The 24,492-nt window shown below is 25.3% G+C and overlaps 2 protein-coding genes across 3 annotated transcripts; both read right to left on the reverse strand.

Moving 5' to 3' along the window:
• Nucleotides 1–1,870: 1,870 nt before the first annotated feature.
• Nucleotides 1,871–17,140, reverse strand: LOC145833296 (ribosomal oxygenase 1-like). 2 transcript variants are annotated; one of them, XM_082940480.1, is made up of 13 exons: nt 13,988–17,138; nt 9,718–9,801; nt 8,416–8,499; nt 7,337–7,467; nt 6,954–7,167; nt 5,826–5,932; nt 5,404–5,570; nt 4,456–4,643; nt 3,570–3,674; nt 3,250–3,391; nt 2,833–3,031; nt 2,594–2,738; nt 1,871–2,224 (listed from the first exon to the last, which is right to left on the reverse strand). In XM_082940480.1, the coding sequence occupies exons 1-13, from the start codon at nt 14,036–14,038 to the stop codon at nt 2,156–2,158; spliced, it is 1,686 nt and encodes a 561-aa protein (XP_082796606.1). In that variant the 5' UTR covers nt 14,039–17,138; the 3' UTR covers nt 1,871–2,155. The 2 variants fall into 2 exon arrangements, with proteins under 2 accessions (XP_082796606.1, XP_082796607.1); XM_082940481.1 differs by lacking the exon at nt 1,871–2,224 and having other exon boundaries at nt 2,698–2,738; nt 2,818–3,031; nt 13,988–17,140.
• Nucleotides 17,141–19,394: 2,254 nt separating this feature from the next.
• On the reverse strand, nt 19,395–23,705 carry LOC145834743 (uncharacterized protein C16orf52 homolog B-like). Its single transcript, XM_082942250.1, has 3 exons — nt 23,497–23,705; nt 20,267–20,497; nt 19,395–20,052 (listed from the first exon to the last, which is right to left on the reverse strand). Exons 1-3 carry the CDS (start codon nt 23,600–23,602, stop codon nt 19,880–19,882), a joined length of 510 nt encoding a protein of 169 aa, XP_082798376.1. The 5' UTR covers nt 23,603–23,705; the 3' UTR covers nt 19,395–19,879.
• Nucleotides 23,706–24,492: the final 787 nt, after the last annotated feature.

Here is a 24,492-nt window from a genome sequence, read left to right on the forward strand (position 1 = left end):
TTGACCAACTCATATTTCAAACATAAACTCATGTACTCCAACCACCAAAACAACCAAAGCAAAAAGAAACCAGCACGAAGAAGAAAAACAGTCTACTTTAACCCACCCTACGGTCAGTCAGTAAGAACCAATATAGGTAAAGCTTTTCTGCAACTAATAGATAAACATTTTAAAGAAGACCACAAGTTAAACAAAATAATAAACAGAAATAATTGTAAAATTTCATATAGCTGCATGAGCAATATTAAGAAACTAATCCAAAAATACTTAAAAACAAGAAACGATGATCCAAACGAAACACTTTGCAACTGCCGAACAAAAAACAAATGTCCCCTTAAGAATAAATGCTTAGTTGAAAATCTGGTATATAAAGCGACAATCAAATCGGAAAACGAAACAAAAAACTATTTGGGCTCAACAAGTGGAACTTAAAAAAAAGATAGTACAATCATATTAGTGACTTTAAAAACTATAAAGAGAACGGAACAGAAATATCGAAGTATATATGGAAGCTTAAAAATAAGAACATTGAATACAAAATAGATTGGGAAATTATCCACCATATTGGCAAAGCAAAAAACCCACAAAGCATTTGCAGTACTTGCATATTAGAAAAGATCGCGATCGCTAAAGCAGACAGAAGGGATAATCTAAACAAACGATACGAACTCTTTTATTCCTGGCGCATTCCGAAAACTCCACTTCAAAACTTAAATTACTCGTAATACAGATTTTGTGCATGCTTTTTTAATTTTTGTAACTATAATTTTCTTAAAGTTAAAAGTTTTTTTTTTTTTTTTCTAAATCATTCAAGCAAAATTTTCAAATTTTGGTAACTATTACAAGCACAAAATTACCTAAATTTACAATATTCAAGTCACAATAAAATTTAGCTTGATTAAAATGCATCTTAACTTAAGCCCACTTATTATTATTAACCTTATTCTTATTTATTTGTGTTGTTCTTTGATTTTTAAATTTAACTAGAATTTAAACTTTGCCAAAAATTCAAACTTAGTACCATAATTTAAATTGTTTTGTTTTTAGGTAAAAATTTATTTAAACTATAAGCTTTCATATAAAGCATTTGAGCAGGATTTTAAATTTTAATAGTGATTAAAAGCACAAGATTGTTCAAATTTTCAATAATTACGTCACAATTAAAATAAGCTACACCAAATTCAATTAAATTTTAAGCTCATTTCATTAATTACACTTTTGCTTCAGCAATGTTTACTCTGTAAATTATCTAGAAGAAAAAAGAAAGCTACATACAGCTTTGATTATTATTATTGTTATATTGATTTTAAAACTTAGCTAAAAAATTAAACTTCTACTTAAACTCAGTCTTAATATTAATATTTGATTTGTTTAGTTTCTTAAGTAAAAAAGTTTCAGTAATAATTTGGTTTTATTTTAATTTAATTGTTTAAATGCTATTTTCCATGACTGTCACATATCTTTTTTAGATTTATTTAAGCACTGACGAGGTCTTTGACCAAAACTTAGTTTGTAAAATAAATTCTTAAAAGAATAAATTCATTATATACTTACTTTAACATAAACGTTGTTATTCTTATACATTTTTTTCAGTATCATTACTGCTTATTTTTAGATAAGTGTTGATAAGTTTAAGTAATTAACAATTTCAAGTTTTTCTTATGTTACAGAAAAATATTTATAATAACTACTACAACTTGGTTTACATAGTTGTGATAAAGACCTGCTTATTATACTAAATTTACTTTTTTAAATTCTAGCTTTATTCTAACTATTCAACTTCAATTGTAATCAATTTAAACTTCTAGATGTAACAAAAAAAGAAACATCGAACAAAAAGACACCAAACTATTTAATTTATGATTTAAATTTTATGGTTATCAAGATAAAACTTAATTCACTTAAAAAAACATCTAAATTGTTTGAAAAATAAAACATTATTTATTACAGTTTTTAAATCGAAATAAATAAATATGTACTAGTTCTTTTTAGTCTAATATTACAAAAGCATTTAATATATACTAAATATATACTTTAATCACATAAAAAAGTTGTGCCATCAACTTAAAATATAAAATCCTAGTTGAAAATAACCTAAAAATATTTAACTATAATGCATCTAATGAAAATATTTTTACGATAACATTGAAAAAAACTATTTTTGTTTCAAAGGTCTTTCAGTCATCAGAAGTCCAGTATTAAAAAGCTGATTTGCAATTGAAATCTAAAAACAAATAATATTTGTAAATGCTAGTTGAAAAGTTTAGGTAGAACTCATTTGTCTCTTCTGAATATTCAAAAAATAGTTTTGACAACTTAAGTCATTAAAAAAGTTAAGTAGTTTATCTAATTTTATAAACTTTATCAAGACTATTTGTAAATAGTCGTTTTTTTTTTGGTAAAATTTTTTGTAACAATTAGGTTTAATAAAAAACTATATTTTTATAATACTTCAATGAATATTAAATCTTTATCATTAAAGGTAAACAACGGCAAACTGATAATATAGTATAAATTAGCTGTAATAAAATAAAATGTTTGAAAACTACACTAAATAAATGTAGCCAGTTTTGAAAGAAATTATCAAATTAACCTTATTATCAATGATATCAAATTCCTCTTCAAGTGGAAAACTTTCAACAGCACAATAATTTGGGTACTGATCTAAAAGATATTCGATTACTGGGGAGTATTCTATCTTTAACTTGATCAGTTTTTCCTCTTCTGAATGGTAAACGCTAAAAAATATTTATTGATATTTTATTCATAAATATATTTTATACCAAAACAACATAATTTACTACAGCGAAAGGAAACCTCTAAAATACTAACGTTGGGTTCTGAACATAATGGTAAATATAAACGACTTCTTCAACTTCAACATCAGTTTCTAGCATATTCACGACACGCAAGCAATTTTTTCTCAGCAATTTCACTTTAGTGCTGGCTGTCATGAAGTTACCAAGTTTGCACGGCAACCCGTTACTTCCCATTTTGACTTGAACTCCTCTGACGGTTCGCTTTTTCTCGTCTGTTTTGTAAGCTTTGTTGGTTGAATTGTATGACAAAAGATATAGAAGGCAGTTTGTTTTACTAAAAAGCCATATAAAACAACTTTAAATAGTTTTAGAGTGAAGTAATTTTTTATCAAACTATTTTGTATAAATTAATGATAAAAATTATATCAAGCTTCTATGATAAAAATCAACTTGAACAAAATCTAAACAATATAAATATTTTCAATCAAACCAGAACTGAGCACAGGTGGTAGAAAATCGTGCAAGTGAGCGAGGTACCTCGAATCTGCTGCCTCATCAACATTCACGTGACTCGCCAATCGACCAATCATCTCTCTCATTTTGTCTTTAAAAGCCTGGCGTTTGCTTTCATCCTAAACAAGTTCACCTTTTTATCTTAACTATATTTTAAATAGGACATTAACAAAAAAAGGAATTTATTAGTGGATCACACAGTGAAACAGGTTCATTATAGGGAACTTTTACTATTATAGGTTGAACATATTCAAACATAAACTGTGAAAAAAAAAAAAAAATTATCAATTAAAAAACCTCATCGATGTTTTGCACTCCATTGTAGTCGAAAAAATCAATGGGAATTCCTTTTCTGAACTCAACATCATTCATCATGGCGTTTTCTAATGCCCCTTCCATCACCTAAATTGAGGAGTTTTCATCTTTACATAGGAAGAAAAAAAAAACAATAAAATGAATAGTCAAATAAAACCTGAAACTTAACGATTTGGTTCACAATCTTTTAAAAATATGCAGAGCATATCTTTGAATAAAGCGCACTTTAAATATGAAGTTATTAAATGTGTATTTATATTATTAGAAAATACTTTTACAAAGTAATTTTAATTTATTTTTTCCAACAAAATATGCTAAAACAGGTTAAGAAGTTTAAAATACAGTGCAAATCAATTATTTTTTTAGAACTTAATAACTATTTGCAAAGAGTAAAATACATTTTTCGCTTACTTACATAAAAACTAAAAATATTACACTTTTTGGTAAAAACATTCAACCCGAGTTTATATAAAAATTAAAAAAAAAAAGTAATAAAAAGCAAAAAAAAAAAAATTATTGTTATTCAAGATTAAATACAAAATTCATTATGAATAAAATATCATAATGTTGGTAATAAAAAAGGCTCAACCTCTATAAGAAAATATATCGACTTTAATAAAAAAAGTTTTAAGTCATAACTTAGCCTCAGATTTAGGTAGAAAATAAAACTAGCCTGAGTTTACAATAATTCTAAAATAGTCCGAGTGTATGGGATGCAAACCCTGTTTATAGCCAATTTGAAAAAAACTATATCAGGTAAAAAACGGAAAAGTAGTTTTAGATGTTTATTAAAGCTAATTAAAAAAAAGTACTTGTTCCATTAAATACAAATCAGGTAGTCCTCTTAGTAGTAAATAAAGGAACAAACCGTTTTCATGAGATCATACCAGGAATTGCACTGATAAGTTGAAATAGTGATGTGCAAAGAATGAGTGTCAGGTAACGCATTAGCTTGATGGACGAATCCTCGGGGAAAATACAACAAATCACCTGCGTTCAGCGTCACCTCCAGCACTGGCTCCCCTATTTCTTTCATTTCTTCTTGTGATAAGTTATCTGTTTTTATGAAGCTTCTTATTTTTATTTTTTTTTTGCTACTACTGAAGCAGGACTGACACTTTAAATTTATCAAAATGAGGGTGTGTTAGAGTTACTAACTTATTTTTCGTATATTTTAGCAGGTCTACTAAAACATAAACAAAAAAACTATTACAACTCATTGTGAACTGTGCTTAACAATTTTTTTATAAGTTTTTATTACCTTATATAATAATTTATAATTGCTGTTCTGACAATTAAAAAAAGTTACTAACGAGTTAATTAATTTTAGCTGCATAAGAGAAAAACAACCTATACTTTAATTCATTTTAATAAAACAAAGGAAATACAGTGCTAAATTAAATATCTAAAATGCTTAATAGCTACAATGCTTATGAGAGTAAGAATAAGATCTTGTCAAAAATCAAAATGAGCATAATATTTCATAAAGATAAAAACTGTAATAAAAAATTCGATGTTCTAAACCTATATTAAATAATATAATATAATAAATAATATTATCTTAATAACAAACATTTTCTTTATTTTATTAGCTTTCATTAATCAAAAAACGTATGATTACAAAAAAGGAGTTTTATTTTAATTTTTAATCTATTGTCTACTTTTGAATATAACTATTTGCAATTGATACAAGTACAATGCACAAACAATTTGTATATGATAAGGTTTTTTTAACGTGAGATTTTCTGTTTACAATAGAAACTGAAAAATATTACATGCAAAAAATATCTGCTTATGTTTTAAAACCAAAACTAACGGCTAGACATTCGGGGAAGTCTTTGGTCAACTAAATTATTAGGATCAGTTTTGTTAACAACCGGTTGGTAAACTTTCCAGTGCTTTTTCCCTTCAAGCTGTAGCACGAATGCTTCTATGTCGTCATAATGCGGAGCGAAACCTTGTGTGCCAGGAGGTGTGAGATATCTAATTGTATTATATATAAAAGTGGTAATTTTCTAAATTTTGTTAAACAGATACAACATTAAACAGAATTATAACTTTTAGGCCTATGTTTTATTCAATTTACGTTTCTATAATCATATAAATTTGTACATGTATGATTATTTTTTTTTTACTTACATAATTTACTTCAATAGAAAAATACAAATTTTAAATAAGAAATTGTTTAAAAAAAAACTTATGAAATTAAATTATCATTAGTTTAATAAAACCACTCACATGTTAGCACCAACCATACTTTTGAAATATTCCTGCATTGTTGAACAAATTTTTAAAACTGCTGGTGAAAAAGACTGGGGATTTTTTATTCTCAGAGAACAACCTTCCTGTTAATTTAAATTAAACGTAATGACTACCTTTGTTTGTGTAATCTAAACTTTTAATCTGTACCGGTATAATATATTTAAAAAGTAAAACTGTTGAATTTTCGAAAGGTTATTGTGTCAATACTGATTTTTTATCTAATATTTAAATAATAACTCAACTCAAAACAAATTTATAGGACTTAATAATTTTCAAATTTGATTAAGTCTTGTAGTTAATAACACAAACTAAAAAAACAAGTCTAAATATACAAAAACATCTTATATTCTTTATTAGTATTTAAAGTATTTAGTTTCATAAATATTTATACTCAAAAAAAAAAAAGGGTTCAAAATAAGGCGATTAAAATAAAATTTGTGTATATGTAGTAATTACGTTTTTCTTAAACTCTAAAACAATATTAAAACTTTATTTTTGTCCTAAAATAAAATAAGTATTCAAGTTTTTTACACTTTTCATAATATTCAGCGACTTAAACGTAAGTAAAATATGTGGCTATACAAATTGAAAATATATATATAAACTTTATTTTAGGGTTATAAATTTTCTGCTCATCTTTATTGCAATAATATACTTAAAATCAATTCTCAAACACTAATATTTTAGCTTAAATCTACAACACTTTGAATTATAAATTAAACTAGATTACATTTGTTCAATAATCAAAGTTAAATTTTAATAATAATAATAGATTTGTCGTTGAGATAGATGATAATTTATATAGGACTGTGCTTATGAAGGAATTAAATGTTTCATATCATACAAAATATAATTTAATTTTGGTGTAAATCATCTTTTGCAATAACAAAATATAATTAGCTAATAACATAAAAAAATTATTCAAGAAATGGATATACTTTGTGGAAATGTTAGTGAAAGTGTTACACTAACTAAAACAATAAAAGATAAAAAAAGAAACTTAACAGTTTTTTATGCAGTTAGAAACCTAATTGACCTAAAGTAATTAATTGAAAACAAGTGTAATTTTTAAAATTATAAAAAGTACTATTTTTATTGTAATACCTGAAATTTTTTCCAAGCAACACTTGGTAAAACAACACCGTGCGGATTTTCTGTCTTTCTCACACCGTTTCTGTACGATGTGACGTCACAATTGACTGTGTATTGCATTTTTCCACTGCCCATGATGTTGTTGAAATCAGAAGCCGAAAAAATAAAATTCTTGAAAGAAGTAGTATCTCGCTTTATCAAAAGCTGTTTTTTCTCCCAATACTTGCTGAATAAGATATTGTCAGATTATTTTTTAAATTGTATCTGTATCTGGTTTATAAATACTATATTTTATTGTATCTAGTAAGACTTATAAACGTGTTAGTTACTAAATTTAAATTCAATAGTTTATTGAAAACAGTTGTCTAACTTGTAAAAAAATATGAGAAACAAACTTCATGAAAGTTTTCAAAGGCACAGGTTGGATGAGCCAGGAAAAATAACATTTTCCATTTTCGACACTGTCACCCGTCAATTCAGGAAGTCTTAAACATTTTGCAAGACTCGAAGCTGGATTGCCAGCTTGCTAAATATATTTTCTTGGTTATAATAAAACTATTCTAAACTATAATTTATACTCAGAATAACATATATATTCTTTAATTTACAATATAACATTTATTTAGGAAACCCGACTTGACATAGTTTACTTTTGTGATAATCCGCAAACCTCCTAAAAGTAAACAAATCTAGTTTTAATTACACAGTTACAATTTTGTTGTTAATTTAAATACTTGTTATAATAAGCTTTTTCTCACTGTATATTTTTTTTTTGGATTTTAAATATTTATTATATTACTATGCACATTTTAGCATTATTTACTATATCTTAACTCTGAACTGTTTATAACAAAGATCAATATCAAATAAATTATCATTTTGTTTGTTTTTGCTTAAATTTATTGTAATCTCTAAAAACTCATCTACTTTTCTATTTGTTTAAAAAAACTGGTTTCAAACTAGATTTATTAATTTTTGTTAAAAGCGTTCATTTTGAGAACTGCTGGCCAATGGTTAATAACGGTGTTGTATAATTTATTTTAGTTTAAAACATATTAATTTCTGCTATGTTTTTATTGACAAGATTTTCTGCCAAAATGTATGTATATTGTACAATGCTCAGCACATAGATATTTAATAATTTTATGATGGGTAAGTAAAATAAAGTATAAAACCAAACTTAAATGTAAACACGTGTAATATATTATACAATAACTACTTTTTAATAAAAATATTTTGATTTTAACTAAAATGAATCCATCTCTCAACTAGTCAGAATTCGAACTTAGTTAGACTAAAGAATCAATTTCATATAAAACTTGCTAATAATAAAACGAATTTTATTTAATTCCCGCTGTTTGTGTTCAGTTTTTCTAAAGTTTGGAAAGAATCTTTGTGTATAATAATACAATATTAATTATATTGGTATACATAATGGTAAATTTTTAATTGCGATTTATAACAGAAAAACAACCTTGGTCTTTTTCTGTTTCTTTTTGTCTTTACTGATAGTAGCAATCTTTGGTTTTAAACCTTTTAACTCATTTGTATTTTTATCCTGAAATTTGTTTTATTTAAAATATTACGAATAAATAGATAAAATACATATAAACAAGCAAAACACTTAGTAATTTAATTTTTCAAAAAACAGTGAGTAAAAAATATCACCATCTTATTATTATTATTATATTGTTTATTGTGCAATGTTGGACTCAGGCATCAAAACCTGAGCCACTTAAACAGGACACACACAAAGAGAAAAAGAAAATATATTTATATTCAACACTTTAAGATAAATTATATATATATATATATATAAACATAATTTAAATGAAAACACAAAGTTAAACATAATATGATATACAAATGAACTAAATTTAAGAAAAAATTCAATTCAAATAATTTCAAACTTATATATTACTTAGTACACACAATAAAGAAGTTTGTCTAAAATCATCGCTTATAAAACAAAATTCATAATTAAAAAATAAATAAGTAAACTAATAGTTTGTAGGAGGGAGGCGTAGGGAAAAGAATATATTTTCTTTTGTTTATAGTGGAAAATTAGTGAATTTTACTGGTATTTATTGTATTTAAATCAAATCTTTTTAGCTTTAAACAAAATTGTTCAACCCCCTGACAAGATACTATATCCTGAGGTAGTCTGTTCCACATAGTTTTTGCTCTGTGAAAAAATGCGCCTTGCCACTGACTGTTTTGAAAATCATGTTTACATTTTATTTTCAAATTATTTCCTCTTAGTTGATATTTACTTTGGGAAAAACTAACAGTGAGCAATACAAAACACTTAGTAATTTAATTTTTCAAAAAACAGTGAGTAAAAAATATCACCATCTTATAAAAAAAAAAAAAAAAAAAAGAATTAACTTTAAGTATGCAGTGGCAACATTGCACTGCACAGTATTTTAAGTCATTGAAAATAAATTCGAAACTAATCATTTTAATGAAGTCCAGCCAATACAAGTTTTTTAAACTATTGTTGATCTTACAATAAAGAAAGAAAATAGAAAGAAAGATCATAAAGAAGCTAAACTTGTTATTGTTTTTTAAATTTCATATTAGTATACAGCAAAAAAATTGTTACACGTTTTCAAGTAAGAAAATAATAGTATTTCATGGTATACAAGTGAACTAGTTCAATTATCATTTATAAAAATATTAAAAACAAATAATAATAATAATAATAATAACAATAATAATAACACAGCATACTAAACTTTATTGAAACTAGAGCCAGCAAAAATATTAAACTTACTAAAACTCCTTTCTTCTTTTTTGTTAAAATTGAATCATCAAAATCAAAATCTTCATTTTTCGCCGGACGTTTATTAGCCTGGCTCTATAATATATAACTTTATTATGAACAAGCTCAACAATATCAGTTTATGTAATATTCAACGAAAATAAAAATTTCTCATGCACTAAAATATCAAACTACATAGAATGCGAAACATTTAAATCAAATAATGAAACATATGGTATTTTAGATTATATTTAAACATTTCTTCTAGGTTTTTGAAAGTACAAGGTTTTTCGTCAATTTTTAGTATATAATAAAGTTTAAGATAAAAAACTGTGAAGAGTATATAAATATTGAAAAAATACTGTAATGCTAACTTGAAAGTGTTTTAAAACAAATAACTTTTCTAATAACACAACAAAAAATGTATAAGATACATTTATTGTATCTAATCTAAATTTAATTTAATTAAATTTTTAAATCAAGGTTTTTGAGAGATTTTTGTTGAAAATTTTAGGTTTATAGTTTTTATTTTCAAAATTTCTTAAATTCCAGGTTTTTTTGTCTAAATTGTCAAATTTCAGGTTTTTACAGGTTTTATAGCAACCCTGATTTTGTAAAAGTTTTATTTATCAATTAGAGTCAAATACTTTGTTCTTGAAAAATGCGTAGTAGTACTGAAATTATCATACATTGGAGTAAATTTAAAACTAATTAAGTGAAGTGTAAAATGAATCGCATAAAAAAAATATATTGCGATCAACCATAGAATAATATTCGCAGCAAATAAAATCCTTAATCCGATGGGAATGACATAATGATCTAACAAAAAAAAACATTGTTAGAAACAGGGGCGTCGCGTGGGGTGTTGCACTGCCGCAACTGCACCACCTTGAAATTTTGTAAGAAAAAAAAAAGTATCTATAACGTTTTCGTTATTTTTTTGAACGAAATCTCTTTTAAAACTTCAGTTTTGAAAACGACCATTTTGCCCACTTCACTGCCGCAAACTCTTAGCTGACTGCCGCAAATGAACTCAAAAAAGCAAAATTTCTTCAAGAATTACCGCAAAATCAATATCTTGCGGTAAGTAAGCTAAGTTGAAAATTCCCTAAAACAGGACTGCTTAAGTATCATCTACAAGCTATTGTAAACAAAAAATAAAAACAAAGCTAAGCTACTGCAAAAGTTTATGTACCCACATGATTTTTTAAATTTATCAGATCACTTCTATTAAAAGATTTGCCATAAATTGCATATTTTGAAAAAAGATAAAAACCCTAAATCACCAAAGTCTTAAAAATTTGATTTTTTATTTTAATCTGCATACATAAACTTAACTATAACTGATTATTGTTATCATAAAGTTAATAAAATAAATAATAAAATTTAAATTCTGAAAAAAAGAATTAAGAAGTTTATTATAAACTTCTAGTTCACTCATACATAAAAATATTTTAGGTTTATATTAAATAAAAAATAGTATTATTTAAACAATCACATATTTAAATAAAGTAAATAGCCTTAACTTAGAAACTTTGATTACTTAGAGTATTTTATTATTTTAGGAAAATTTAGTCTACCTCTACTTTATATGACTTTTGGTTTAATTTTTTCATAAACAAAGCAAAAAATTTAGATAAAAATGTTGAAACATGGTTGCCTTGCCTCATAATCAGGATAACTTAGAAATGTTAAAAACTCAAGATGACCCAAGATAAATTAAAACAGACCAAATTAGAAAAATATTCAGGCTGACTAAAGCAGTTTTAATTTTTACTCTGAAAATAACAAGCTTATTTAAAATTAAAAAATAAGTGTTTTACTCCTATGGCCACATGAAAACTAACTAACCAAATTTTTACTTCTATAATGGTTACATATTTATAAGTTATCTTTAAAATTCATGATAAGTTCAACAGCCTCACAACTAAACTTAAAAAAGTTGAGCACCTGACAAAAATACTGTCATCAAAATGAAAAACAAATCAAAATTATGTAAAGAAAAGATACCCTTAAAAAACTATTGAATTTTAAAACTCCAACAAAAAACATTAAAATTAGAAAAAAAGTTTATAAAAATTTTAATGTTTTTAAAAAAAATGTGCAAATTAGTGAGGGGTAAGGGGGGAGGATGTATAGGCACTTTTTTACATGTTGTTCTTATTTTAACTTTTTCAGAAAGCTAATAGTTACTCTTTAATAAACTTGAAATTTCCAATTAAACTTTTAGTTACAACCAGTCAAAGCCAGAGAGTACAATGTTTTATTATACAAGGAGCAAACCAAAACAACATAAAATACAATTTTACTGAAAACCTATATTCTCCATCATTTTTAAAACAATTTTTAATTAAACTTTTTCATCCTAACTTTTATAAAATTTTATATTTTTGTTGAAGAGAAGTTTTAAATTTTTAAGTATCAATATATATTTTTATATATACAAAAAAAAAACTTTTGTTATAACTTTTTTTTTGGTGTTTTAAATATCTAATTTAGCAATTTTTTTTTGTTTTATAAAAGAAACATCTAAAGATTTTGAGGCCAACTTATAAAAAAAAGATATGATTTTAGTGATTTGATTTATTTGTTGTTTGAGTTTATATTATAAAAATAAGGATTCATTTGTACCTCTGACTGTGAATTACCATATCTCAAAAATTTTAATGAATTTTTAATATTGATAAAAGATGACTTGTAGTTAAATTAAAACTGTATAAAGTAATTTCAGTAAAATAATTCTAAAGTAGATGTTAAGGGCATAAAGGGGAGAAGGGGGGATGGGGGGTTAAAACATTTTTTTAAACACTGTTTTAGTTTGTGCCTCCCATTATGAACCTTTTGTTGCCTTTGACCGGCTATATCTTAAAACATGTACTGAATTTTTAAAATCTGTAAAAAGCATCTTGTAGCTTAGTAAAAACTACATAAAATAAGATTAAATTGTGAAAAAAGTGTTTTATCCCCCCTATGCCCTTAAAAGCAAAGCTTATCTTCAGGTGTAGCAAAAGTTTAGTTGTTTTCAAACTTGACAGTAAAAATATATTTTTATTAAAATAATTGATTTTTTTAAATTCTGCACCGCCTAAAAAAAATACCACGCGACGCCACTGGTTAGAAACAATTATGCATATTACTGTGAAATAAGTTACGTTGGGTAAACCTTTGTTCTTTCAAAAACAAATCTATCAAAATCGAACTTTATATTTATGCTAGACATAGGAAAATGAATACAGTAACAAAAAATGCTAAGAAAAAGATCTTTGATAACAAAACATCAAAATTAATTATCCGATTTGTAAATAAAGATACAACTTTCTACTTCGAAAGAATGCAGATAGATATAACTTCTATAATTTTAAAGTTTTAATGCAATTTATTAAACTTAAAGTAGTTTTAATCTTTGTAGATGAACCTAAATTGAGTAAAAAAAACGAGTTTAGTTATACTAGTGCATCAGTTAGTAAAGCAACTTTCAAAATTAGATTTGTCTTTTATTGATTAGTTTTACTGCATTTTTTATATGTAATTTAAATTATATGTAGCAAATTGTCAGAAACAAAAGATTTCTTAAAAAAAATTGTTTATTTTAATTAAAATGTCATGTTTGAGTAATTTTGTGGCGATTTTATCAATTAAATATGGTAACTATGCTTTGTTTTTATTATATGCCGTTTTAACTCTATTTTGCTAAAGGATGCTTAAAAAATATATAGCACTTTTGAAATAAGAATAGTTTTGATAGTTATTAAAACTTAAGTAAGATGCGTTTTGATGAAAATATAAAATATATGTTATTTAATTCAACTAAGTTGGGAAAAGAAAATTACTTAAAGCTTTAAACAAAATTATAATACTTAATTTTGGTTTACAAAGATCAGGGTAGCTACTGGCTTTTGGAATATTTCTTCCAGGTTTTTGAAAGTACATGTTTTTGGGTCTATTTTTAGTTTAAAGCTTAGTTTAAGGTTAAAAACTGTGTTAAATATTATAACAACATTTAAAAGTTACTGTAACGCTAATTTAAATATTTTTTAATAAAAAAAATTATTGATGATGATAATTTTTTAAAACCTATATGATAGACTTTTCGTGTCAAATTGAAATTTTACGACTTAACATGTAAAAACTGTTTAAATTCCAGGTTTTTCTAGGATTCCAGGTTTTGTGGCAACCCTGAAAGATAATTTTATTAACTTTTAAATATAAAAGATTGCAGTAGATAATAGATAAAGCATTTAAAACACATTGAAGCAAAGTATTATGTTACAAATTAACTCACATTTGGTAAGAACTTCTTCAGGTCTTCCTCAGTTATTTTATTTGAGCTCATTATAAATTCTAAAGTTATATAAAAAATTAGAAAAAACAACAAACACTGAGACGCAGACTACTATAAGAAGAATGTAGTCTTTGATGAATTTATGACTCAAATTTTTTATACCTAAAAAAAAGTTAATAAAAAATGTTATGACCCCTGCAACTGCAAAATTTTTAACTATGTTAGCAAAATTAAGTGAATGATAAATAAAACATCATAAATAAATAAAAAATGACTTTTTCTCATTAATTTTAAAATAAAAATGTTTTTTGATGCTTATATAAATTCAAACTAGGGTGAGCTGAGTCTTAACTTTTAAAAAGTTTGAGACTTGCCTAAACCAGTAACAAACATGATTAAAAATATTTTAATTTATTCATATATATAGTTGGACAAAATGAAGACACAGGAATAATTCTACAACCAGTTGTACAGCAACACTTTAAATGCTTTCGTCCCTTTTACAGACAATTTAGTAATTATTTGCAAAAGTTATTTTAAATAAAAAGCTTTATGAAAATTATTAACTATTTTCCGAGTTGTGTGTGTAAATTTTCTAAAAAAAAAAACCATAAAATAATAACTTAAAACAGCAATCAGTTTATAAAAGACGAAACAGTGCTTTAAATCAAATATTATTTTTCAAAACTTATCTAACAAGTAGTTTTCACAAAAATACAAAGTAATAACAAATATTATGTATAGTATAGTAGTAACGTGAGCAACTAATGATTGTACAAAGTATTTAAAAATAAAATTTTATATTCAAAGTTGGCAGCATTAAAAAGTACGTTTAGTAAACAGTATTTATGATTTATCTATACGTTTGTAGTGACCAAAAGTTAACAAAACTAAAATTACATAACAAAATAACAAATTATTAGAACCAAGTAACATGCTTTCTATCTTTGATTTTGCATATGCTTTATTCAAGTTTAAGAGCTAAAAGCAAGAAATTGTATTACAAAACTATTAGTAACTTTCGATGTAAATAATGACACGTTAGTTTTTAAATTTTAGGTTTTAAATTGCAATGAAATCGATCTACAAGTTATTGGGCTACTTAAAGAAATTGAAAATTTGAAAAATTAAAAATACCACAACTAAATTATTATACTACACCTCCCTTAAGTTCTTTACAAACATATTGTTTTATTTATGTACCACCATGGATTAAGTTATAATTTTGTAATGAATTTTACTTACATTTGATGTTTCAAAATGTACTTAAAATTAGTTGATTTCTAATGTATGTAATACACGGTTTGAAAAAATTTTTATGGTGACATTTCTTGTCTAAAAAAACAAAAAAGGAAATTTAAGAAAACTTACAAAATGTGATAAAAATTTAATAAAACCAAGAAAAGCCACCATAAAAATGTCTCTAATTTAGATCGTTTTAAATTGTTCACTATGTGTTTGTGTGGTAATTGGCCACATGTAAAAAAATTCAGCTTAAAATTCCAAGGTTGCTTTTTTTGGATCCCATACATTTTGCATTAGGGTGGTTTTTAGAAAATCCGTTGGTGCCAAGGAGAAAGTTTCTTCAAATCACAAAATTTCGGACAGGATGTTTTTATGATATTTCCAGAACATAATTTTTTTTCACCTGGAAAATCAAAATTTGCTGTAAAAATAAGCACCCTAATGCACTTTGCGTTTAAACAAAAAGTGCGTAATTAAACAAGAGGTAGCAAAAATACCTAATGTATTGGATGCTTTCTGATAATGCATTCAATTAGAAACAGTTTGAAGACTTTCACATTTGTAATCACTTGTTTACTTAAGTAGTTTTAGTTTAAGTTGTGTATATGTACGTAGTTTGGTGCTGTAAAGGCTATCTTCCTTGTTTTAAGACAATAATGAAATATAAAATTATTTAGAAAAACTGTTTATGTAAGTACCAAGTGTTTTTTTTTTGTTCCTTGCCCACACAATTTTGAGCTTGTCTTGCATGATATTAAAGAAATATTAAGGGGTTTATTAAGTTAGAAAGAAATTATATGCCACAAATATTTTGAGGAATTCAATGTAATGAGCATTGTACCTTGTTTGCAAAATGGATGAAACCAGAATATGTTTAGAGACCTACCAATACATCCTATGTTACTTACCAAAAAAGATATAAAAACTGCAAGAGGAAAAAAAAAACGCTTCAGAAAGAGTAATTAAGTGGTGTGTGCCAATGCTGCTGGCAAACACAAAATCCCCTTGTGCATGATTATCAAACCAAAAAAAAAACTTGTCTGTATTAGAAGAAAATTGCCTTTAGTTTATATTAATCAAAAGAGAGCATGGATGGACCAACATTTATCAGGTATGCTCAAAATGGTATGAAGAGGTCTTTCTACCAGATTGCAAAAAAAAAAGATAGATATATTTAAATAATTATAAACACGTTTCTGGCCAACTTATCAGAGCCGAAAAAGGTAATGTGAAAACATGGTTTCTTCCAGCTAATATATTAAGGTGGAACAGCCATGTGACCTTGGTATAATTGCTTCATGTTTTCACATAAATTTATACTTCCGAAAAAAATATTAGATTTTCATTAACTTGATGATGAAGTAAAAAGTGAACTAAAACAATGAGGTAGGTCACAACTAGAGGGCGAGCTGGAGTAGATTTTGGGATACCTGCTGCTTCTTGATGCTGCTAATGTAGTCTATGATGGTAAGAAATACTTTTATGAAAGTTGATTTAAAGATAAACTTTGTGTCTGAAGTAAATGAACTTTTTTTTCATTTGATTGGTTGATAAAAGATTTTTTAAATTTTAACATTGATTTACAGGACAAAAACATAATATGTTTTATTACAATAGGTGACAAAACAGCTGCTGAACATTCAGAAAGTATTTTAGAGGAGGTTGAAACGGCCAATAATGATGTTACACCCACAAATATGCCTGTAACTTTAAAGGTTCCTCAAGAAACTGATAAAGAAAATTTTAGAAAGGAAGAAGACATGGTTGCCACTGATCAAGCTGAGAAAAATTTCCAACTTTTCCTGACTTTTTCCTGACTTTTTACCAAAATTTTCCTGACTTTTCTATATCAAACTCTTAATTTAAACTTACTCTAAAATATATAATTTAACACTTGAAACTATATAAAGCTTTCAATCTTATTTTAATACAGGTTAAAACAACAGTTTTTTAGCTGAATTCAATCATCAAACTTCCATTACATCACTTGAACCATCTGTGTATAATTGATGTATTTTCAATAAACAGCTCTATCAGCAGAACACTTATATTATTACCTTATAAACACAGCTTGTTCATTATGATTCCAGCAAGATGTTTTCGAAATGTGGTCCAAGGCTAAAATTTATCATGTATGATAATTTTGTTTGGGCCATCTGACATGACTGTGTTATTGCACTGTCAAGGAACATTTTTTGTTCAGCTCCGCCAGGTTATTACACCAACTAGCTGAGTAATTGTGCTTGACAGTGTGCAATGTCCATAACATTTCAGTGGTTGTGGTTTGTGACTTACTTACCAAACCTGTTGATGAGCTTATACCCCTGCTCTCACAACTTGCTACTCTACCACTGCTCTCACTACTTACCCCACTGGAGCTTGATCCAGCATTATAGAAAAATTTTGGATTTGGTAAACTCCTGGCCTTTTATTTCTATGTCCAGCTCCATTCATATGTACAGTGAGTGCTTTTCTTCCCATAGTTGACAGTGACAGAGTACATGAACACCACTTGTGTTTAAATTTTTGTGTTTATATCACAGTTTCACTAAGGAAAATTCCTTGCTACAGACATCAATACTAATAAGTTTACAAAATCTGCTTGTTCAAGTAGGGTACTTGTTCAATATGTTAGTAGAAAAATTTTCAGTTTTATAAAGGATATTAATTTCTAGGATAATTAATTTATACCAGATGAAGGCATTGGAAGTTGAATAATTTTGTAAATTTCTAGGAAAATTTTGGAATTTCTTTCTGACTTTAAAGGATTTTTAATTAATTTTTGCCATTTGAAGGCTTTGGAAAACAAAGAATTTTGTAAATTTAAACTGACAAAATCTGATTTTTTTTAAATTTATCAAATTTCCTGACTTTTTTTCAAAACCCCCCATTTTTTCCTGACTTTTGTAATTTTCTTAAATTTTTCCTGACTTTTCCTGATTTCCTGACTTTTCCTGACCGAGTGGCAACCCTGGAAGAGTGCTTGAACTTGAAAGTTTAAAACCCATGTTGATAAAGACCATCAATTTCAACGCACAGTTGTGTTTTTCAAAAGCTGTAGCTGGAGAGCACTACAAAGAATTGAAGGTAACGTGCAAAAAAAATCAACGTTTGCTGTACAAAGCAAGTGAATAAGAACTACATAAGAACAATTCAAACAGAGAAAAATTTCAAATTAGAAATAATGATATTTTACTAAGAAAAACAAATAAGATTTGTGTAACATGTATGCATGTTTTTATTTAATATTATTGTAACATTTTGCTGGAAATTTTTTTGAGCTGTTTCTAAGATAACTATTCATACATAGTGCAAGAGCACTGTATCATATGTTTGTGTAGTGAACTTTTATTATTGTTAGTTCATTGTTATGTTTCTTTTCAGAAAACTATAAAAAACTATGGTACATTGAGGCACAATAAATGTTTATCCATCTGTCAAGGAACATATTTTTACAAAGTCTAAAGATATAGAGGTGAGTTAGCAGTTAAAGTTTTATACCAAAAAATATATCTATATTGTTAATTCAATTCAAATAATGAATTTCATTTGTACAATATTAAAGAATCTTTCAAAACATCTTTTTTTTGAGAATTCTAAAACACCTAACTAATCAAGAATGCGTAATTAAACAAGTACTTTAATTTGCAAGAGGTTACTGTAAATAGTCATATATACTTTTTTAAATCTGATGATAACAATTGCTTGATATAGTAGAAAGAAAATAGTACATTTTTTGAATTTTAATAAGTCCCTAAATTTAGCTCTGATATCTGCATAAAACATTAATATCAACAACTTACAAAAACTTATTAATGATTGCACAAAAACATAAAGTAAAATAAATACAAAATATTACAGGGTTGCCACTGGTTTTTGAGAAATTTTTTCCAGGTTTTTTGAATTTCTTCCAGATTTTTTGAAGTACACGTTTTTGGGTCTATTTTCAGTTTAGATTTAAGTTTAAGGTTAAAACTGTATTAAGTAGTATAACAACATTGAAAAAATAATGTTAATCTACTTTAAATGTGTTTTAAAAAAATTGATGATGACAAAAATATTTTCTAAATTATAGATTTTTTGTGTGAAATCAAAACTTGACTACTTGACATGCTGAAATTGTTTAAAATTCCAGGTTTTTCAGAAATTTTTGTTCAAAATTCCAGGTTTTCTAGCCTAAAGTTCCAGGATTTTTCAGGACTCCAGGTATGTAGCAACCCTGATACTAACATAAAAAAACTACAGTGATAAAAAATACAATTAAAGAAATTATTTTTTTAAATAAAACTATCTAAGTTTTGCTCTAATATTATAATGTTAAAAACAAATGTTAATTTTGTTAAACTCAAGTCAGTTTATGTATTTAGTTAGTTAAAAAAAAATTGTGATATAATTCTAGGCTACATTAAAATTTTATACTAGTAAGATTTACAATTACTTATATTTATAAAAAATTTAAATAAACAAGTCCATATTTCTTCTTCAGCAGGATTTGGGTTCACTGTGTATACATTCCTATCTTTATAATATAGGTGAGTAATATTGTATCAAAAAATATATAACAAATATTACTATTTGAAAAAGATATCTAGCATAAGCTGTATATATTCTAAAAGTTCATGTTTAAATCGCATTGATCCAAACTCATTAAAATATTAGGGAAACCCATCCTAAAGTAGAAAAAATCAAGGAAGACAACCACATAATCTTGTATGAACTGCCAATTTCCCAAGCTTCAGGCAAGTCGAAAGAACTACCTCCAATATCAGGATGTCTAAATCCAAATGGAAAAAGAACTCCAGTTGCACAGAGGCACCCAACTGTATTTATAAGCAAGAAGTAAGTATATTGTTAATTATAATTTGTATGTTATTGTTCATTGGTATTTTGTATAAATCATCTTTAGATCACACAAATAATCAAATAAACAGGTAGTTAAGTATTAATTATTCAATAAACATAAAAGAAAATCTTTTATAGCCTTTATCTTTAAATTAGCAGACATTACTGTTTAAAAAATACAAATTAACTAACTAGATCCAAGTGCAAATCTTTTTGAGTAGTTCAATAAGTTTCTATGAACTTGACTTGCTATGATGAATACAATTGTCAAAGACACAAACACTATTGCTAATACTAAAAATATCATACAAAGTACCCATTCCACCATAGTGACATAACTTTCATCAATTAATGGTTGATAGTTTGTATAACAGTTTGCCTTTTCATCATAACACTGCCAAATTAATCCAATTGACATTCCTCCTAAAAAATTATACATTCATACTTATTAAAATTAAATTTTTTACTTACATACAACTTTTAAAAAACAGTAAATAGTATCCTGCTGATAAAACCAGTTTCACAAAAAAAAAACAAAGTAAAGTACAATAGTTTAAACACAAACAACTAAATTTATTGAAAAATATTAAAGTATTTTAAATTTATTTATAAATTTTATGATGTGTATTAAAGTTAAAAAAAAAATTATTAATGTAAAACAAATTATCAAATACTGCTTAATGATATCTATTTCTTGCAAAAAAAGGATGCTGTTGTAAAATTTGAACACATGCTTAATTTTAAGTAAATGGAATACATATATCATAAAGTTACACAAACTTTTTTAAATAGATTCAAAAACTAGTTAATATTAATAGAAATTAGAATAGATTACAATGAAAGCACTACTAGTTAAAGAAACAAAGAGTTGAAAATGATCTTAAAAAATAAATAAATATTCTTCAATGTTTCCACCTTCTTAATTAAACAGTTAGTGCAAGCTCATGGTAAATATTAATTTCAGATTTAAAATAAAACCTATCATGTTATTTCTAAGAAAAGTGATAAACTAGCTGCAAGGATAAAAAAAAAATTAAACAAGCATTTCAAAATAAACAAAAATAATGTTTTTGAATAAAATTAATTATATAAAAAAACAAAATATTGAAACTGGATCAACTAAATCTCATTCTAGAGCTAGAAAAAATATGTCCTGATATTTTTTAAAAGTTTAAAGTTATCCTGCAATTTTATTAAAATCAAAACTGTCTTGAGTAAATCCAAAGTTTTAAAACAAAATTCTAAATATCATGAGACTTGTCTTAAATTGGTCATCTTTAGTTTGAAACAATGAAAGAATGCTAACAAAATAAATTTTATTTTCTGTTGAGGTAAAACTTTAAAAAAAAATTAATGGCTTGATGAAATGGATTGTAGAATTACCTTCTGAACATAAAACAAAATATTACTTTCTAAATAGTCAAGCTTATTATCAATAATTAGATAGCTTTTTTGAGTTTCCTAGCTTACTATGAGTTTTAATATCCAAAATATATAATATAGTCTATTAGCAAAAACAATAAATAAAATAAAGAGTTGTAATAACTTTGTGAAAGGTTTTAAAAAACTAATACACTAAAAAAAATTGTTAAAGAGATTTGGAAAATCAAGGCGTAGAGAAATAAAATAGCTAATAAATTACATAACTTAAGTTGTAGTAAACTTGTAAAAAACTAGATAAAATGTTAACTTTCAGTGAAAACAATAAACATTGAACAAAAGTACTACATGGTTTTTGTTTACTTTTTCAAACTACAGCTATTCAAAATTACTAAAAATAAATTTTAAATATAATACAGGGTTGCCACAAGTCTTATGGAAATTTTTTCCAGGTTTAAATTAATAAAATTATTCTAGGTTTTTAATACACAAGTTATATTGTTAATTTTTAATAAAAAATTAAGCTAAATGCAAAAACTGTCTTAAAATTATAAAAATATTTAAAATATGCTGTAATGCTACTTTAATGTGTTTTGTAATAAGTAAATTCTAAGTTATAAAAATATTTTGCATGATAGATTTTTTGTATCTTATCAAAATTGTTTAAAATTCTAGTTTTATTTTTCAAATTCCAGGTTATTTCAGGATTACAGGTTTTTGGCTACCCTAATAAAAACATATATGTAAAATATTATAAAAGAGATAGATGTTTACTTGCAAATACAGTGTAAATCTAAAACATAAGGTGTTATACATTTTGACTCATCAATTCAAAAAAACATTTCAAAGCAAGTTCCTAAGTTATTGCAGTAAGCAACAATAAATAAAATATTTATACTACTGTTACTAAATTATTTTTGTGTAAAAATGAGGTATCAATCATATACAAGGAGGTAGAAATTACACTTTTTTTGTATAATTTTATTTGTATTATGCCGTTACACTGTGCAGCGCAGCTCATCAGACACAAAAAGAGCATTATCTATTTAACAAATCTATATATTAAAATTTTATTATTACAAAAAAAGGTTGACAACTTTTTGAGGCAAAAAAGCAAGGTGAAGTGAGCAAAAACTAGCCAAATTTAAAAAAAAAATTAAAATAAAAAAATTTATAAGCCAAAATTTGAAAAAAAAACAAAATTTAGTCAGCCTGAGTTTTTAAACTATAAGTAGCATAAGTTGGCCTATGTTTTTTAAATTCCTAACTAGCAAAGCTTATCCTGAGAAAGTGTATACTGTAATACTGGTATTAAACTATTTAAAATTTTCATAACTTGAAAACAAATAGTTATTACAAGTATTAATAAATTATGATAAATAGTTTTTTATAAATAGGCAAGCAGAGGTCAAGATCATAAAAACTTTAGATTTAACTTCATTTTTTGTGTTAAAAACAAATGCCTATAGTACTGAAACTAGACTAATTGATAATTTTTAGACTATCACTAGGCTATCTATAAAAATTTCATAAATAATGTTATTATTTTTTAGCAACACAATTATTGTTTTCTTAATATCTAATAAAAATAAATAATAAAAATTAACACATTTTAAACAAATAATCAAATTTGAATCATTAGTTTTATCAAAAAGTTAAAAATAAATTGTCAGTTCTAAGTTCCAGTTTTTAGTCTATCTGTAAAGCTTATGCTTTCTTATTAAGTTCCAAAAACATAAGTTTAAGGTTTAAGTCATAGTTATCAATTAAAAAATATGAAATAAATATAATGCAAAATTGCAAAAAAAAAAACTAGTTTATAAAAGCAATTGAAAATAGTTTACAGGTAATTAAAACTGTAGTCATTAAATAGTGCATAACAAATATATTTTTTTTTTTCTAATAAAACACAGACTTGATAACGGTTTTCAAATTTGTTGTTTGATAAAAAATATTATAAACATAAATAAATTTAACTTATTTAAAAGAAATATAACTTACATGCTTTCTACTGTAAAAAAATTAAATAAATAAAATCTAACCAAGCTTTTCATCTGTGTTAATCCAGTCAGAGTGAAATAAACTGGAAACAGCTAATATTTCACTTAAAGTGAAAATTCCTAAGCTCAATATTAAAACCTTTTCCATTAAAATATATAAAACTTATGGTATCAAATACCAATATAAATTTACAATCTTAAATGATTTTTGTTGAATGGTATGCAGGTAATCCAACTATTTTAAGACAAGAATCAGACAGCTTCTATTTGAGTAAGCAAAATTGGGGTGGCTTGGCGTTTAGCCAACAGATCCTTCGCTCTACTGAGCACAAAAGATAGCTTTTTTGAAGAAAGTATTCAACGTTTAAAAAAAGCTTACTGTTATCTAATATGAAAGTTCATTATCGTAAATAGTTAAATAGCGATGAAACCAATGCGAGTTTGAAAAATTAAATTTAAATATCAGTTTTAAACAGGCATATTTTCAAGTGTTTTTTAATGTATTCTTACACTATACTTTATCTAACTTTCGCTATTTGTACAAAATAGTTATGTTGTATTTAAGGTTATAATATCTAAATAAATATTGTTTTGTTTAAAAATTACATGTAAAAATCAACCTTACCTATTCAAAATTATTTTATGTATAAATTAATTATTAAGATAAAATAATTGTTGTTTAATAAGACTTATAATATTGATTTAAAATTTTTAAACAAAAACTTTTATAATTTTTCTACATCTAATGTAAAATAAAATTACAATATTTTAAAATATTTTTAATAAAAGCATTAATTAAAGTATTATCTTTTTTTAAGTTAATTTAAATACGCAAAAGGGATATTTTTAACATATAATTGTTTATTAATTGTTTCTATTTTAAATAAAAACTAATAAAAAGTAACATTTACTTATTTAAAGTATAATAATAAATTGTATTTTGAAAAAAGTTTACACTTTAAGATATAAAGATGATTGAAACTGGTTAACGAATATAATTTTTTCTTAAAACAAAAGAGAAACTGTTGATACGTAATA

Source organism: Thalia democratica, chromosome 4 (assembly GCF_965202585.1).
Source record: "Thalia democratica chromosome 4, ktThaDemo2.hap1.1, whole genome shotgun sequence".
Classification (NCBI taxonomy): Eukaryota; Metazoa; Chordata; class Thaliacea; order Salpida; family Salpidae; genus Thalia; species Thalia democratica.

Bases quoted from the DNA above. Each gene is read 5' to 3' on its own strand.
- LOC145833296 (XM_082940480.1), bottom strand. From the start codon at position 14,038: ATGAGCTCAAATAAAATAACTGAGGAAGACCTGAAGAAGTTCTTACCA. The intron at 8,500-9,717 runs GTAAGTTTAATA...AACAAATTTCAG, and splicing joins AAAAGAAGAAAGGAGTTTTA to GATAAAAATACAAATGAGTT. The intron at 7,168-7,336 runs GTTTGTTTCTCA...TATCTTATTCAG, and splicing joins CCTTTGAAAACTTTCATGAA to CAAGTATTGGGAGAAAAAAC.
- LOC145834743 (XM_082942250.1), bottom strand. From the start codon at position 23,602: ATGGAAAAGGTTTTAATATTGAGCTTAGGAATTTTCACTTTAAGTGAA. The intron at 20,498-23,496 runs GTTAGATTTTAT...ATAATTTTTTAG, and splicing joins TAACACAGATGAAAAGCTTG to GAGGAATGTCAATTGGATTA. The intron at 20,053-20,266 runs GTTAGTTAATTT...TTATAAATACAG, and splicing joins AAGATTTGCACTTGGATCTA to TTGGGTGCCTCTGTGCAACT.